Below are 14,740 nucleotides of genomic sequence, written 5' to 3'. Positions count from 1 at the left end.
ACGGCACCTTTAGAACGATTCGACAGATTCATACATTTTATGACAAAAGCTTCTCCGCCATTGTCACATCACATCAAGCCCTTTTCAAGAAGTGGATCCTCGCTTTGTCTTATCTCAAGTACCAAGACAGCTCCATAAAGCATAGAGTATCAATAGTGGAGTATCCATCTACATACTCCTCTCCACTCCACTACAAATACGTGTGTGTGTGTTTGAAGTTCTGCACAAAAATCTGAGACTACCCTTCATTTATTTCATTCCCAGTCAAAAAAACACACACACACACACACACACACACACACACACACACACAAATAAAACAATACATGTGCATAAAGAAGTGGGGATATCAATGAAAATAAGTGAAAAACAGAAGTTTCTAAAAGTGCAAGAGTCCAAAAAAAATGACTGCAGCAAGATGGCTTTTATTCCATAAAGTACTGTTTGTAACAAGCCTGTAGCTTAAAGCCTTACGGAGAAAACGGGACTCTCAACAACCACGCAAGACCTGGCAGACCACCAATACTGTCGCCATCAGACAGACCGTTCTAAAAGCCTTCATGTTTTAGAGATTTCTCTTGAGCTGAAAAATTCAACATGTTTTTGTTCATTTGTCCACTAAGAGAAGTCGACTTAATACTATGGGTCTGAAAGGATGTGCAGCTGCCAAGACGTGGTTTCAGAAAAAGGCAAATAAACGAAAAGATGATAATAATAATAACAACCTTTGACATTAATACCGTATATTTATACTGATAATACTATTCATCTAGTTATTTCAGTAAATCCGATTCACGTATATCACTAGAAACGTTGACAGTCTGGATCAATTGTGATGCAGTAACCCTTCAAACGGAAAGGGTCCAACCTTGCTCGCATAATTACACAACTTAATTATCAATTTAATTGGAGTTACTGAATAAATTACAGTATTTGCTAAATAATACATTAGGTCTGGAAAAGTCGGAGACACAATTGGAGATAAAGTTTAAAGCTGGCTTTAAAGGTAAAGTAACAAGAAAAAAAAACAGCACAATTAGCAAGTCCTCTCTAATTATAATCAGCACTTTGACTAAGTATAGGTGGCCCAAAACCCTCGCATGCTTACTCTTTGACTGAAGCAAGACAGCTTTTAGTACGTGTTCACTGCTGGGGACTAACTGTAACAAGCCTGTAGCTGAAAGCCTTCACTTCCAATTACTTCTCACAAAAAAAAACAAACAAAAAAAAAAAGCTAAGGTGTCGTGACATTATCATGAGCCTTTGCTTTGTACCTGTCTGCTATCTGAAAGTCTTTTAAGAGTGGTTTTACCTGTACTCCTCTTGAGTGAAGACAGGGATGATGGACGGCTGCAAGACGGTAATTTCCACCAGAGTCTTATTGAACTTCACTGGCTCCCCGTCGTCATAAGCAATAACCGCCAGCTACATGAGGACAAGGGAAAATCAATTTAAGACAAAACCAGAGGGGTCACAGAAAAGTAATACAGGGAACAAGACAATCTTCCCGAGGCAGCGGAAACAGGATATGGCCCTGCAGACAACGGGTCCTGCGGAAGGAGGACTGTTTGGAAAAAGCTTACGCTTCCATGTTCTAAAGACAGACTTGGGGCGAGGTATGTACTCACAGTGAATTTGGTGTTGGGCTCCTCATTGAGGTTGACCCTGGTAAAGATGCTGCCAGTGTCCTTGTCCACATCAAAGATGCTGGCGCTGTAGGGGAACTGCTCCAGGTCCACTCGGTAGTGCACTCGACTGGCCGGAGTGTCCTGTGAGGTAAAGCACAGGTGAGCTCCTATCCTAGCAAGTGATGGAGTGATGGAGCACCACAGAATATCTTTTGGGTTGGAGCTGGACTGGTGTTTGTTATCCTGAAGTAATCACTCAACATCAGCACCTGACCTTACTCACACTCTTGTGGCTGAATCAATCAAACCCCCTTAGCCATGTTGAACATAAAGCCTGAAGAGCAGAGGCTGTCACTGGCATCAAGGCATCAAAATCCCTATTCATATCGTTCATTTCAGAAGAAACACTGGTGTTTACAACTTTTGCACGTAGTGTGTGCTGCGGTAACAAAATGCTTACAAGCAAAAAACTGCCAGCCGACATTGCACGGACCATTCGTCTAATTTTCAATCACAGCTGATAACTATCAGCATGGATTGTCTAGAGCACCTCATCCTGGTCCTCAAGTACCACCGCCTTGCACATTCACTGCTCCCAACACACAGTTAGGGCAGCGGGCTTCCAGCATGAGGATTAAGAACCACCAGCCTAAACTAAGTGAGTCTTGTTTCAAAGCATGGATGCATCATGAACTTCCAATAGCCAATGGTAGTCATATGCAACACTTTGGGCTCTTCTAGATTTGAAAAGTAAGTGAACATACCTTCTACACACATGTATTTTAAAGCAGAATTACTGTTGCTTTTGCTGAATCTAACACATTGGAAAAAAAAAAAACTGTAGTGTACACAATTATTCTTTTATATTTTGCTGTTGCCTCACAGGAAGAAGGGCATGGGTTCAATTCCCCAGCCGGGCAACGAGGGTCCTTTCTGCGTGGAGTTTGCCATGTCTGCGTGGGTTTTCTCCAGGTACTTTGGTTTTCTCTAATAGCCCAAAGACATGCAGTCAGGCCAACTGGACATGCTAAACTGCCCCTAGGCGTGAATGTGTGTGTATGTCTGTATGGTGTACAATGCGATGGACTGGCAACCTATCCAGTGTGATTCTAAATCTAAAATAAATATGTCTTTTCTAGCATGCAGATTTTATTTTATCTAAAAAATGCACAGATATGTCAAAAGTTTAACACATCGAACCAACAGTTTGCTGGGCAAGTAAAAATATATTGCTATTTAAAATATTATCAGTCTTACAAACTGCTACACAAATTGCTGTTTAACTTTAATAAAAAAAAGTCGCTGGCCTGTTTTAAAGCTTGAGTTAATTAAACTTATAAAAATAGGTAACAGAACAAGAATCTGTGTTTTCATTCTGTTCACATCAGTTCCGTAAATTTAAGATCGTTAGACAGTTCGGTTACTTACTTTTTAAGTCAATATATGTTCCTATTTAAAATGTTTCTACATGACAATTTAAACACAGACCTACATAAACATTTATAAACACTTATTCCAATGATGTCAATTGGACATCAAAGAAAAAAAAAAGTGATGTCACCAGCTGTTGATGACAAAGTTGATTAAAGCAGACTGTATGACAAACAATGCCTTTGGAATATGCCTTTATAAATGTTTATGTAGGGTTACATCAGTTGTCGCGATGAGCTTACATAAGTGTCGCATAGCAACGAAGACTGCACTACAGTGAAGTATTGCCAATACATATACGGTCTGAATGTTAATACATCATAAACCGCTAGAAACACGTTATCTAGAATAAATACAATATTCTATTTCAAAACATTTATCTTGCTTAATATATTACTATTTTAAAATGTTTCCACAATGTTAAAACTGTGAAGTTGTATAAAATAGCAGCTTTTCACTGTTATTCCGCAATCAGTGCTGTACACAGTATTAGTAATTAATATACAGTATGTCCGGTATTTTTACACAACAACTGTAAAAGCACTGCATCATTGTAGTTTACAGGTAATTTACTGTAAATTTACAAATGACAAAATATACTTTTACATTAACAGACAAATATACTCATGTAAAAATCCATCCATCCATCCATCCATCCATCCATCCATCCATCCATCCATCCATCCATCCATCCATCCCTCCCTCCATCCCTCCCTCCATCCATCCATCCTCAACCGCTTATCCGGGTCCAGGTCGCAGGGGCAGCAGCCTAAGCAAAGAGGCCCAGGCCTCCCTCTCCAACGCCACCACCTCCAGCTCTTCCGGAGGGATACCGAGGCGTTCCCAAGACAGTCGAGAGATATAATCCCTCCAACGTGCCCTGGGTCTTCCCCGGGGTCTCCTCCCTGTCGGACATGTCTGGAACACCTCCCCAGGGAGGCGTCCAGAGGCCATCCTTACCAGATGCCCGAACCACCTCAGCTGGCTTCTCTCAACGTGGAGGAGAAGCGGCTCTACTCCGAGCCTCTCCCGAATCGCTGAGCTTCTCACCCTATCTCTAAGGAATTTCGGGCCGCTTGTATCCGCGATCTCGTTCTTTCGGTCACTACCCAAAGCTCGTGACCACAGGTGAGAGTCGGAACATAGACTGACCGGTAAATTGATTCTGGCTCAGCTCCCTCTTCACCATGACGCACCAATCCGCCTGTCAACCTCTCGCACCATCCTTCCTTCACCCGTGAACAAAATCCCGAGATGTTTAAACTCCTCCACTTGGGGCAAGAATTCACTCCCGACCGGACAGAGCATTCCACCCTTTTCCCACTCATTTAAACATAAATATCAATAAACATATTTATTCACTATGTTTTGCACTGTAAATGGAAGGAATACGTCAACCTTGCATTTTTAAACTGCAAATACATACAAACACACACACACACAAACACAAACACACACACACACACACACATATTTTTTCCCACTGAATAAATGCGCTTGAATTAAAGGTTGGATTTTTCTCTTTTTCTGTATTGTTGTCCTATATTATTAAAAAAATATATATATTACTAGAAGCCTAAGAACACATCTTAAGAAGGGGTGCCAATAATTGCGGAGGGCGCTGTATATCTATTGCCAATAACTAAATATGTTGCTATTTCAGTTTCAGGTACTACTTTTCAGACACCAGACGTTTCACTTGCACAATCACGAATAACTGAGTGAGCAAGAAAACATCTAAACCGACACATTAAGCATCTATGTACCATGTCTGAGAGTTAAACTTGACATTCTGTACCTGATTTGCATTTGTTGTGAGCCACCCTGCTGGTTTTCACTGAGCTGCTACACTGTGCTGGCCTGACACGCAGCGACGTGGCGTTGTGACCCCACTGTGCCCGACACAATATGGAGAGCGAAGCAGAGTGATAAATAAAGTCTACGGGTGGGCCGAAAGCCCCAGGCATAGCCACAAGCCCACATGCAAGCCGCGCAAGCCGAGTCGGAGGCTGGTGCGAAATGCGCAAAATGACTCACAGAATAATTATGGGGCGCTCGGGGTGAATAAAGGAGGCTGTGAAGATTAAGAGTGTGGCTATAATGCACTCTCGCTGTGCGTGTTGTGCCTTGTCAAACTTGGAGATCTCTTTCATTCACGTCCTATTCATCAGCATGTCTGCATCCTGTGGTTTCTGATCAACATCACTCGTGTTTCCCTACGGTCCTCATTTCTCTCTTACTCTTTAATATATTACATCTTCCCAGTTTAGAGAGCCTTGCACACATAACTGCAGATGTAATTACATCTTGGAAGTTAGGCATGTTAAAAAAGAAAGTTTTGTTGAAAGTGTTGCATATTAGCATATATTTCTTAAAAGTGACGTGTCAATTTGGTTTTCCTCTAGCATGAGTAAAGGCAGCTTTATGAATAAAACATGTGCTGATAGCGATGTGGAAACATTGGATGCCAATATGAAGAGGCAGCTGACAGATGCTTTGAAAATATAGAGCATTAGCAGCGTTCCCGCGGCCACCGGCTAACTGATGGAAAGCCCATAAACACCATTCCCTCTTTGTTGGAAACGGAATCATTAGCAAAAACAGCGTTGATTATTTGATGTCCGGATGCGGCTTCGCATCTAAATCGCGATTTCATCGCCCTTCCGTCAACCGCACTGAGAGAAATAACTCAAGCTGAGAGACATAAGAGCTTTGCCTCGCAGGCCGTGATTGGCGACGACTCTTTATATGTGATCAATTTATTAATCCATGCCACTTTAAATGCCTCTGGACGAACGGCTGTTGTAAAAGCTGTTCAAAGCAGACAAATCAAAGATGACAGCACTTTTGATAAAGGCACGTCATACATATCCACTCAGACTCAGCCACAGGAATCAAGGGAAATGGGACCTCTACGGAAGCTCAGACAGCCTAAAAATAATCGGATATATGAGGAACGCAATAAGACGGTTATTGTTGGCCAATGTCAATATCCAATATTTTCCAAGTATCTGCTGATGCCCTGCAGAAATATGCAGCAAATACAATAAATACAGTACGGTTCTAAAGCCAGAGACCACTTTTTGTTCACGTAACTTCAATCAAAACAACCATTTAGTACAAGTTAGTCATTTCCCAATGCCAGGAAAATAAACAGGAAGCATACAGTCAAGTGCAAAAGTTTTAGGCACCAAACTTTGTCCTTCAAACTGGCTCACAAGACAGCAAAAACAAATGTATTCATGTTTATTTCCATCTATTCTAATGACTTATGATATTTTTACTGCCTAAATGGATTCAAACAGCAAGACCTTTGTAAGCCTTCAATAGTAAATAATTTCAAATCTATCAGTATTTAATTTGGCCGCACTATTTTTTGCATGATACTGCCACTTTAACTCTTCATCCCTCCAGTCTTAAAATCAAGTCACAGGTATCCTCGCAACAAAAGGTTCCCAAAGGTGTCAGTGATTATGCACACATTGTGCACTCCTTCAAAGACACACTAACATTTGCACAAATAACTAGCCAAACACGCCGTAGCTGTTTATCTAATCGCAATCGATTTCCATAATTCTGATGCAGATTAGCTATAAAATAGCTCGCTGGCATAAGGAAGGGGAAAGACAAAAGAAAACAAGTGAAAAACAGACGTTTCACAAATGAGACTCCCAATAACCGTGCAAGACCAGGTAGATAACCAAAACTGTCACCATCAAATATAACAGTCTGCAAAGCTCTCGTCTTTGAGAGAGAAAGTCAAGTCCCACTCTTGCTTCAGATCTGAAAAATATCCACAGGTGCTTCTGTCCATCCTTCCAGTGTGAGAAGACAACTGAGTGCTATGAGTTCCTGTCAGGAAGCTGCTACTAAGAAGAAAAGCCAAAAAAAACTAAACTGAAACCAAACTGGACCTCTGAGATGTGAAGTAAGGTTCGATGGACTGATGAGTCTACAGTTTACACAGACTGTCATAACTTTGGAAGTGTGGAAAACCATGCGCTGGGCTGGAGGCTAGGGAACCAGCCTTGCAACCTTTGATCCCCTGAGCCAACAGCACATGACTGAGGTGTCCTTGAGCAAGGCACCTACCCACCTAACCACCCCCTCTTCACTCCATGGCATGGATAAGATGATTGATGTAATTATGTATAGGGTTTAAATGTTTAGTGCTGTAAATATGTTCAACGTTTATTCTTATTATGTCACTACAATGTCATTTATTTCATAAAACATCTTATGTCAGGTTGCGAGAAGCGACATAAGCACTTAATAAAGGTTCAAGTAGTGCTTCATAAACACATTATTCAGTGCTTATAAATGTGTTATGAAGCCCTTATGTAGGTAGCCTTCAAATAAAGTGTTACCTTAAATGTAATAATGCATTGATAAGGCATTATAAACATGGTTAGAAATCTATATAAAATGAATTGCACTTATTTACACTTCATAGCCATGTTTATTATACATTATGAACTGTTAATATAATGCATTATAAGTAGTGTTAATAATATGTTATACTGTCAGTGCCAAAGAAGTCAGTCCCAACTTGGAGAGCATAAAGTAAAGATAAATACAAAGTTTGTTTACATCCTGAGATTATCAGTATTATATTTCTTCGCTGTCGGTGCCGTTAGGTCTGAATCTTCAGGGTTTCAGTCCTGAATATTCAGATGCTTCAATTATTGCTACATATTCTCACACTGAGCATGAAGTTACTGTGGACTGAAGGCAAGACGAGCAAGAGGTGGGATAGTAGAGTGCTGTCATTGTCATTGTTCCCTCACTGGTTCTAAATTCAAGCACTAGAACCCTTCACTTTGTAACATTACAGTACAGTAAAACTAATATCTGTTGGTGCTCTATTGGATATGCAGTCGTGTCGGGCAGTCGTGGGCTGGAGGTCAGGGATCTGGCCCTGTGACTGGAAGGTCGCCGGTTCGATCCCCAGGGCCAACAGTCCATGACTGAGGTGTCCTTGAGCAAGACACCTAACCCCCAACTGCTCCCCGGGCGCCGTGGATAGGGCTGCCCACCGCTCCGGGCAAGTGTGCTCACTGCCCCCTAGTGTGTGTGTGTGTTCACTAGTGTGTATGTGGTGTTTCACTTCACCGATGGGTTAAATGCGGAGGTGGAATTTCCCCGGTTGGGGGATCAAAAAAGTATCACTTACTTAAGTCAGTGCCAGGCTAACGGTGGTGAACATTAACAGTGGAGTACATTGACTTTCCCACATTGGGTCAAACACTGACGTTATTACTAGTTTCAAATCTGATGTTTGAAGCCTGTAATGAGCTTTATTGTGGATGTTTTAGTGTTTCAGTAAATCCTTCAGTAAATCCTTCAACTTGAAGCCTCAGTCTGAACCCTGGAGGAGGCTTTAGTCCAGTACGCTTCACTTTACTTAGAGCGGACAAATACAGCCTATGAGCTCTTATAATGTGTTATGAACAGTACTTACAATGCATTATGTTAACAATTCATGACGCATAATAAGCATGGCTATAACATGTAATGTATTTTTATAAATATTTATAGCCATGGTTATGATGCCTTATGAATGCGTTATAACATGTTATGAAACACGACATTCATAGAAAGCGTTACCATTATTTCCGATACGCGTCCAGTATCATTCTGCATGCCTAGACACTGTGAACTAATTCAGTACAGCTTTAAGTTTTTCAGGGTTTGCCTTTTCTGCTGTAAACATGTGTAGCGCTACGAATGCTTGATGTAGGAATAAACAGACAAAAGCTGTGTTGACACTGAACAAATATCATAACATCTTTAACCCAGCACATTGCAATGGAAAGTACCAAGCAGCTTGGGTGCATGATATTTTCTCAGAATGTGAGGATCTGAGCTCTCGCAGGACCCAATCAAAAATGACTGAGTACTTAATCCTTTGAAGCTTGGTTATTATTATTATTATTATTATTATTATTATTATAAGTTATTATTGTCATTTTGCCAATTCATTTTTATTATATAAGTAGATGCCTAATTACAAAGCTAGTTATGTAATGAGTGACACGGACATATGGCATATTATACATACAGGTTCAGTGCTGCCCTCACATCTTACTTCACTCAAAACACAGCAAACAGTATCAAACACAGCAAAATCATAGAGGATGTTCTTCCTTTCTGCAAACACTGTGTGCACAGAATTCAATTCAAACCACGACAACATATCTTCTCTTTTATTTAACAAACACAAACGCATCTGGCTAAAAATTCTTCACTTATTAATGAGCTACGAGCAAGATCATCAAAATCACCACGTCTTTACTCATCGGCAACGTGTGGCCTCTAAGGCTTAACTGAGACACTGTACGGCCACACAGGACCTCATATCTGCACTTAGCTTCTCCTCAACAAATACCCCTCTGTGGAGGTCATGAGCATCTTGACCTCTTTCAGGTCCAGTGCTTGAGCTAAACCCTGCTGTGTGGGGACCCACAGGCCGGACCACAGCAGGGGAGAGAGAGACTGAAAATGGCTACACACATTGACAAGACAGTGACTGACAGACAGGCGGATGACTCTGTCTGGCGTCTACTGCAGAGGACCTGAACTAGAGAGCTAGTTGGGAAGACAGCACTACTGAAGTCGTTTTTCTGGGAAAAAAAAGAAGAAGTATGGAGAAAAAGAAGAGGAGTGAGATCACTGTTGGAAAATGAATGGGAAAAGTTTTCAAATGTTTAAATTTACCCCCCCCCCACCACCACTATAGTAAACTGAACATCTACACTATATGGACAAAGGTATTGGGACACCCCAAGTCACGTGTTTCAGCCACAGTCATTGCTAACAGGTGGATAAACTCAAACACATAGCCTTGCAGTCTCGACAGACAAACACTGTCAGTAGAGTGGGCTGTACTGAAGAGCTCAGTGGCTTTAACCGTGGCAGTGTCGTTGGATGCCACCCTTGCCACAAGTCAGTTTGTGAAATTTCTGCCCTGCTAGGTCTGCCCATGTCAACTGTAAGTGCTTACAACAACAGCTTAACCATGAAGCGGTAGACCATTCAAACGCACAGAGTAGCATACAGTGCCTTCGTTGACTCACTCAGTAAAGAGCTCCAAATTCCCTCTGGAAGCATCATCAGCAAACGAGCAGCACCTTAGGAGCTTCACGAAATGGGTTTCCATGGACGAGCAGCCCCACAAGCCTGAGATGAAAATGCACAATGCCAAGCCTTCGCGGGTGTAAAGCATGGCACCACTGGACTCTGGAGCAGTGGAAATGCATTCTGCAGAGTAATGAATTACACTTCTCGATCTGGCTGTCTGATTGAGGGGGGGACCAACTCCGTATCGCCTATCAATTTAAAATGGAATGTTCTAAAAGCTCCTGTAGGTGTCCCAATACTCCTGTCCAGCATAAATTGTGCATTTAAATTAGGAGAAAATGTGTGCGTGTGTCAAAATTCTCACTTTAAAATCAATAAAACAGCTCATTTGGCTGAAGGTAATTGTTCTGAAAAGTGAACACGGCTTGTAAAAGATGTAATTTGTACAAAATAAATTTTTTGGTGCCTGCAATAGCCTTTAATTTCCCGTACAATCATGCTCTGCATATTTTTAGTGCTAGGAAGCTTTGGATTGTTTTGAATATGGTAGCAGGGTGCAGGTTGAGGGGCCTTTATGTCATTAATTGAGCTGACACATATTCAAGGCTATTCGTTTATTTATTTATTGCATCTGCAGACATGTTTGCCCAGTATTTGTGACACCTTGGGCCTTGTGGTCCTTGAAGCCCCTGGCAGTCAGATGTCCCTGGGCTGAACCATAACCGTAACCTCAGTAACCAAAAGAAAATGTTAAATAAATAAATAAATACATTTTTAAAAAATGTAGGTTTTAGTGGTAAAAAAAATTAAATCAATTAAGGTCATTTAATTACTGTTGACACCGTAGAGTCGCCCTGTTTTCTCTACTTTTAATACAACGTACTGAGAATGTACAAAAACACACACACACACACACACACACACACACACACACACACACACACACACACACACACACGACCAACTGCTCCACCATCTACTGCAGGAGGCCTGAGCCCACAGGGACACACATGGACATGAGCACAGACACAAACACAGATGATGTATGCACGCACACACACACACACACACACACACACACACACATATATATATATATAAAGGCAAACTAGCTTAAACAAACCTACAGTGCCCCTGTGCACACATGCCCTCACAAATACAGAGAGGAAAAATGAGTTTGACACTGGCACGCTGCACCTGGTGTCCTTATGAATGACGTTGCCACTGGTTTGAATGATTCATACAACAAGTAGAAAACAGGTCAAAGGTGAAGGAACATCTTAAAGTACTCAGGGGCAACTAGCGAATGGAAAAAACTACATTAAAGCAGGGACCTTAAATAAAGCAGCAAAAGCAAAGAATCTGTCGGTACAAAGTTCAATAATATGCCAGTGGACGTTTATGGAACCACCCAAGACTGGTTTTACCCAGTGGAACTTTCTTGAAACTAAATGGCGCATGAGTTGCACAATGTAAAGTGTCCCGCAACTTACTTGAATCTGTCACAACAGCAGCATGGGTCTCAACTTCATGCAACAAGTTTAATGAAACAGCCAATCAAAGCAGCGATAACATGTCACACAACATATTTTCAAGGGAGTGATTTCACCGGATGATTGGACAAGAAATGAAAGCAGTAGATGGTATAATGAGAGGCTGACAGACTAAATTAAACAGAATTTCTGTAAAGAGCCAAGTTAACAAAAAGGAAATGACAGCTGGAAAAAATACCCAAGGATGATACAAATGAGCAAACATGCAAATAACACCTTGTAAAAAAACCTAAAAAGCTGCTAATTTAGATAACTAGTGGAACAAAGGAGCGTGTAACTTGTCAAGATGGATGGAAATTATGTCACATAAAAGTTTAACCAAGTAAAGCCAGCCCAAAGACACCAACAGCGAAGTACGGAGGTGGGAGCATCACAAAACGGGGCTGCTTCTCTGCAAACCGTACTAGGGCATTACACATCATCGAAGGAACTCCAAGATACTGGGTAAACATTTATTCTCATTGGCCAAGAATCTGAATCGAGGGAGAAGAGGGACATTTCAACAAGATAAAGAGCCCAGCCGAGATAACTCCAAACCGCTTCCTAAAATAGATGAAAGTGCTTCCATGGCTCTGCCAATCTACTGACTTGAATTCCAGTGAAAACTTAAAATTGCAAGTTCATCACAGGGACCCTCATTACCTCGGGCTATTAAGGAAGGTTTGCCAAGAAGAACGAGCCAGAATTGAGCTGCAATCCTGCAAAAAGCAAATAAGTTATTACCACTGATGTCTCTTGGCTGATGCCAGCAATGGCTTTGCTACCAAGTACTAATGTCACTCATTTTGCTTTTAAAGTTAAGTGATACTTTTTTAATCTCACCTCCGCATTTAGCCCATCCATGAAGTGAAACACCACATACACACTAGTGAGCACACACACACTAGGGGGCAGTGAGCACACTTGCCCGGAGCGGTGGGCAGCCCTATCCACGGCGCCTGGGGAGCAGTTGGGGGTTAGGTGTCTTGCTCAAGGACACCTCAGTCATGTGCTGTCGGCCCTGGGGATTGAACCGGCGACCTTCCGGTCACAGGGCCAGTTCCCTAACCTCCAGCAGACGACTGCCCCCATCTTTAAACATATATTTGCTAATGTTTTGTGTTTTCTAAGAACATAAGCCAAAAAACTATATCCACTAAAAGTGTATTCACTAACAAAAACAAATGTGTGATTAGCTCTTTGGTCCTCACAGCATGTTGTACTATCAACATATTAATGCAGTAAGATTTCTTTAAAAAGTAAGCTTATTGACTCCTCCTCAGACGTATGGACTTTAAGTGGACACGTATCTCCAAGAAGACAGACAAACACAGACACACACACACACACACGAAAGAGCAATTAAAACATCCCATGATCCAGTCACTAATCGACACAACAAGCGAGTGCAGCTAAAAGGAGCAAAGTGCTTCTCGCTGGAAGAGAAGAGCCGCTTCATGCAGCTTCAATGAACGATTATTGCACAAGCTGTTTATAGGATTTTGTTAATTGAGTATCACATTGAAAACATCATTAGTCAGGACGGAAAATTAGAAATGTAATTGAACTCCTGATACAGGCGGCCCAGCCGGCTGCGATTACCTTGCATTAATTAACGAATGCGATTTTCAACTGAAAATAAACAAATAAATAAAAATCTCTGAATAAATTATAAAACAGATATAATTTAGTCTGAAGTAGCCTCACCGGCACAAAAGTACACAAGGACATAAATACACGCTCCCGCTCAAAAGTCTGACATCTAAATCTAGACTGTGGCAGATGTGTAAAATGATTCTAATACACTAAGCACTGCGCAACACCTCAGTTTAACATCATTATAAAGATAAGGAAGCTGTTAAATAAATAAATAAATCAATAAATGCATTTTGAGAAATGTGAGTTGTGTCTGCGGTGATGAACAGAGCTGTAGATTCCGAAATGAGTGACAGCCGGAAGTTATAACGACATTAACGTCCATAACACCAAAATCAAAAAAGAGAACTACTTAAATATGATATTTAAAGTACACTTCAGGATATTATTGAAATACTTGAGTATGACTTGCTTTTCTAGTTTGGTTGCTGAGTATTTAAATGAGTGAATAAGTTATTATACATGAAATAAAGAAATAAGTCATTAAATACATATAATAATGTATAATGTATAAATAAAAAATAAGGAAATAAACAATTCATATGGTAAGTGATTCCAATATTTTGAATGATGGGTTAATGAGTGAAAGTTTCTAGTTATAAGCTGATCATTTTTACAGCCTGGGGATGTAATTCAATTGGATTTTATTCCATTTTGATATTTGCTTGTACGTTTTCTGAGACTATGTAACTTAATAAAACATGTTTTAGTTGCAAACCGGAGTTTACACCTGTAATATAGCTTACTAGTAACAGAAGCTTAAACACTGAACAGCATGAATAATCCCAAAAGGAGGTAAACTGAAAGACAAATATCACCGCTGTCAGAACAAAAGCTCATATCTCCAAAATGATTACTTTACAGCTGTAGAAGAAAACTTAACTTAAATATTAAAAGTAACTTTGGGCGCATTTCAATTGGTGTTGTCATTTTGAAATTCTAATACAATGTAAAGTTAATACAACGTAACTTTAGAGTTTTCAAATTCTGCAAAAAAAAAAAAAGATAAATAAAAATTTATGTGAAACTGACGTACATAGAACAAAGTATGATGCACAGTGTCAAAGACCACATAAGCACATAAGAGATTACTTAAGACCTCAATGTGGTTTGATGATTTAGACACGCAGTAGCACATCACTAATTGGTGCATGCAGACGAGAGATGCGTGAGGTCCGCTAATGGTTAATGTTAAAAGTCCCTCCGAAGAAAAAGGGGCTACATAGAGTGGACACACTACGGGGTGTCAGGTGCGTAAGGACACATACAGGTTGTTATTTAGATCAATCTACCAAATCGGTTTAAAGTCAGAGTTCAAAACACATTTCAGGCTTTTACCGTCTCGGACTTGGACTAAAATTCTTAAGCTTTGAGTCACCCTATACCTGAATTGTGCTTATTTTATTTAACCAA

General features: G+C 40.6%; 1 protein-coding gene across 5 annotated transcripts in view; it reads right to left on the bottom strand.

Annotated features, from left to right (window-relative positions):
* The window catches only part of pcdh15b (protocadherin-related 15b), a 323,144-nt gene that overhangs the window by 90,261 nt on the left and 218,143 nt on the right, over positions 1–14,740 (bottom strand). For all 5 annotated transcript variants that reach the window (XM_037544214.1, XM_037544216.1, XM_037544217.1 and 2 more), the window contains exons 23-24: positions 1,629–1,769; positions 1,313–1,425 (exon numbers count right to left, since the gene is read on the bottom strand). In XM_037544214.1, coding sequence (XP_037400111.1) covers positions 1,313–1,425; positions 1,629–1,769 — 254 coding nt within the window. The remainder of the gene's footprint in view (positions 1–1,312; positions 1,426–1,628; positions 1,770–14,740) is intronic.

Source organism: Pygocentrus nattereri, chromosome 13, assembly GCF_015220715.1.
Source record: "Pygocentrus nattereri isolate fPygNat1 chromosome 13, fPygNat1.pri, whole genome shotgun sequence".
Taxonomy (NCBI): Eukaryota; Metazoa; Chordata; class Actinopteri; order Characiformes; family Serrasalmidae; genus Pygocentrus; species Pygocentrus nattereri.
The sequence above is the reverse complement of the archived record's forward strand: the minus strand, read 5'-3'. Positions and strand labels throughout refer to the sequence as shown.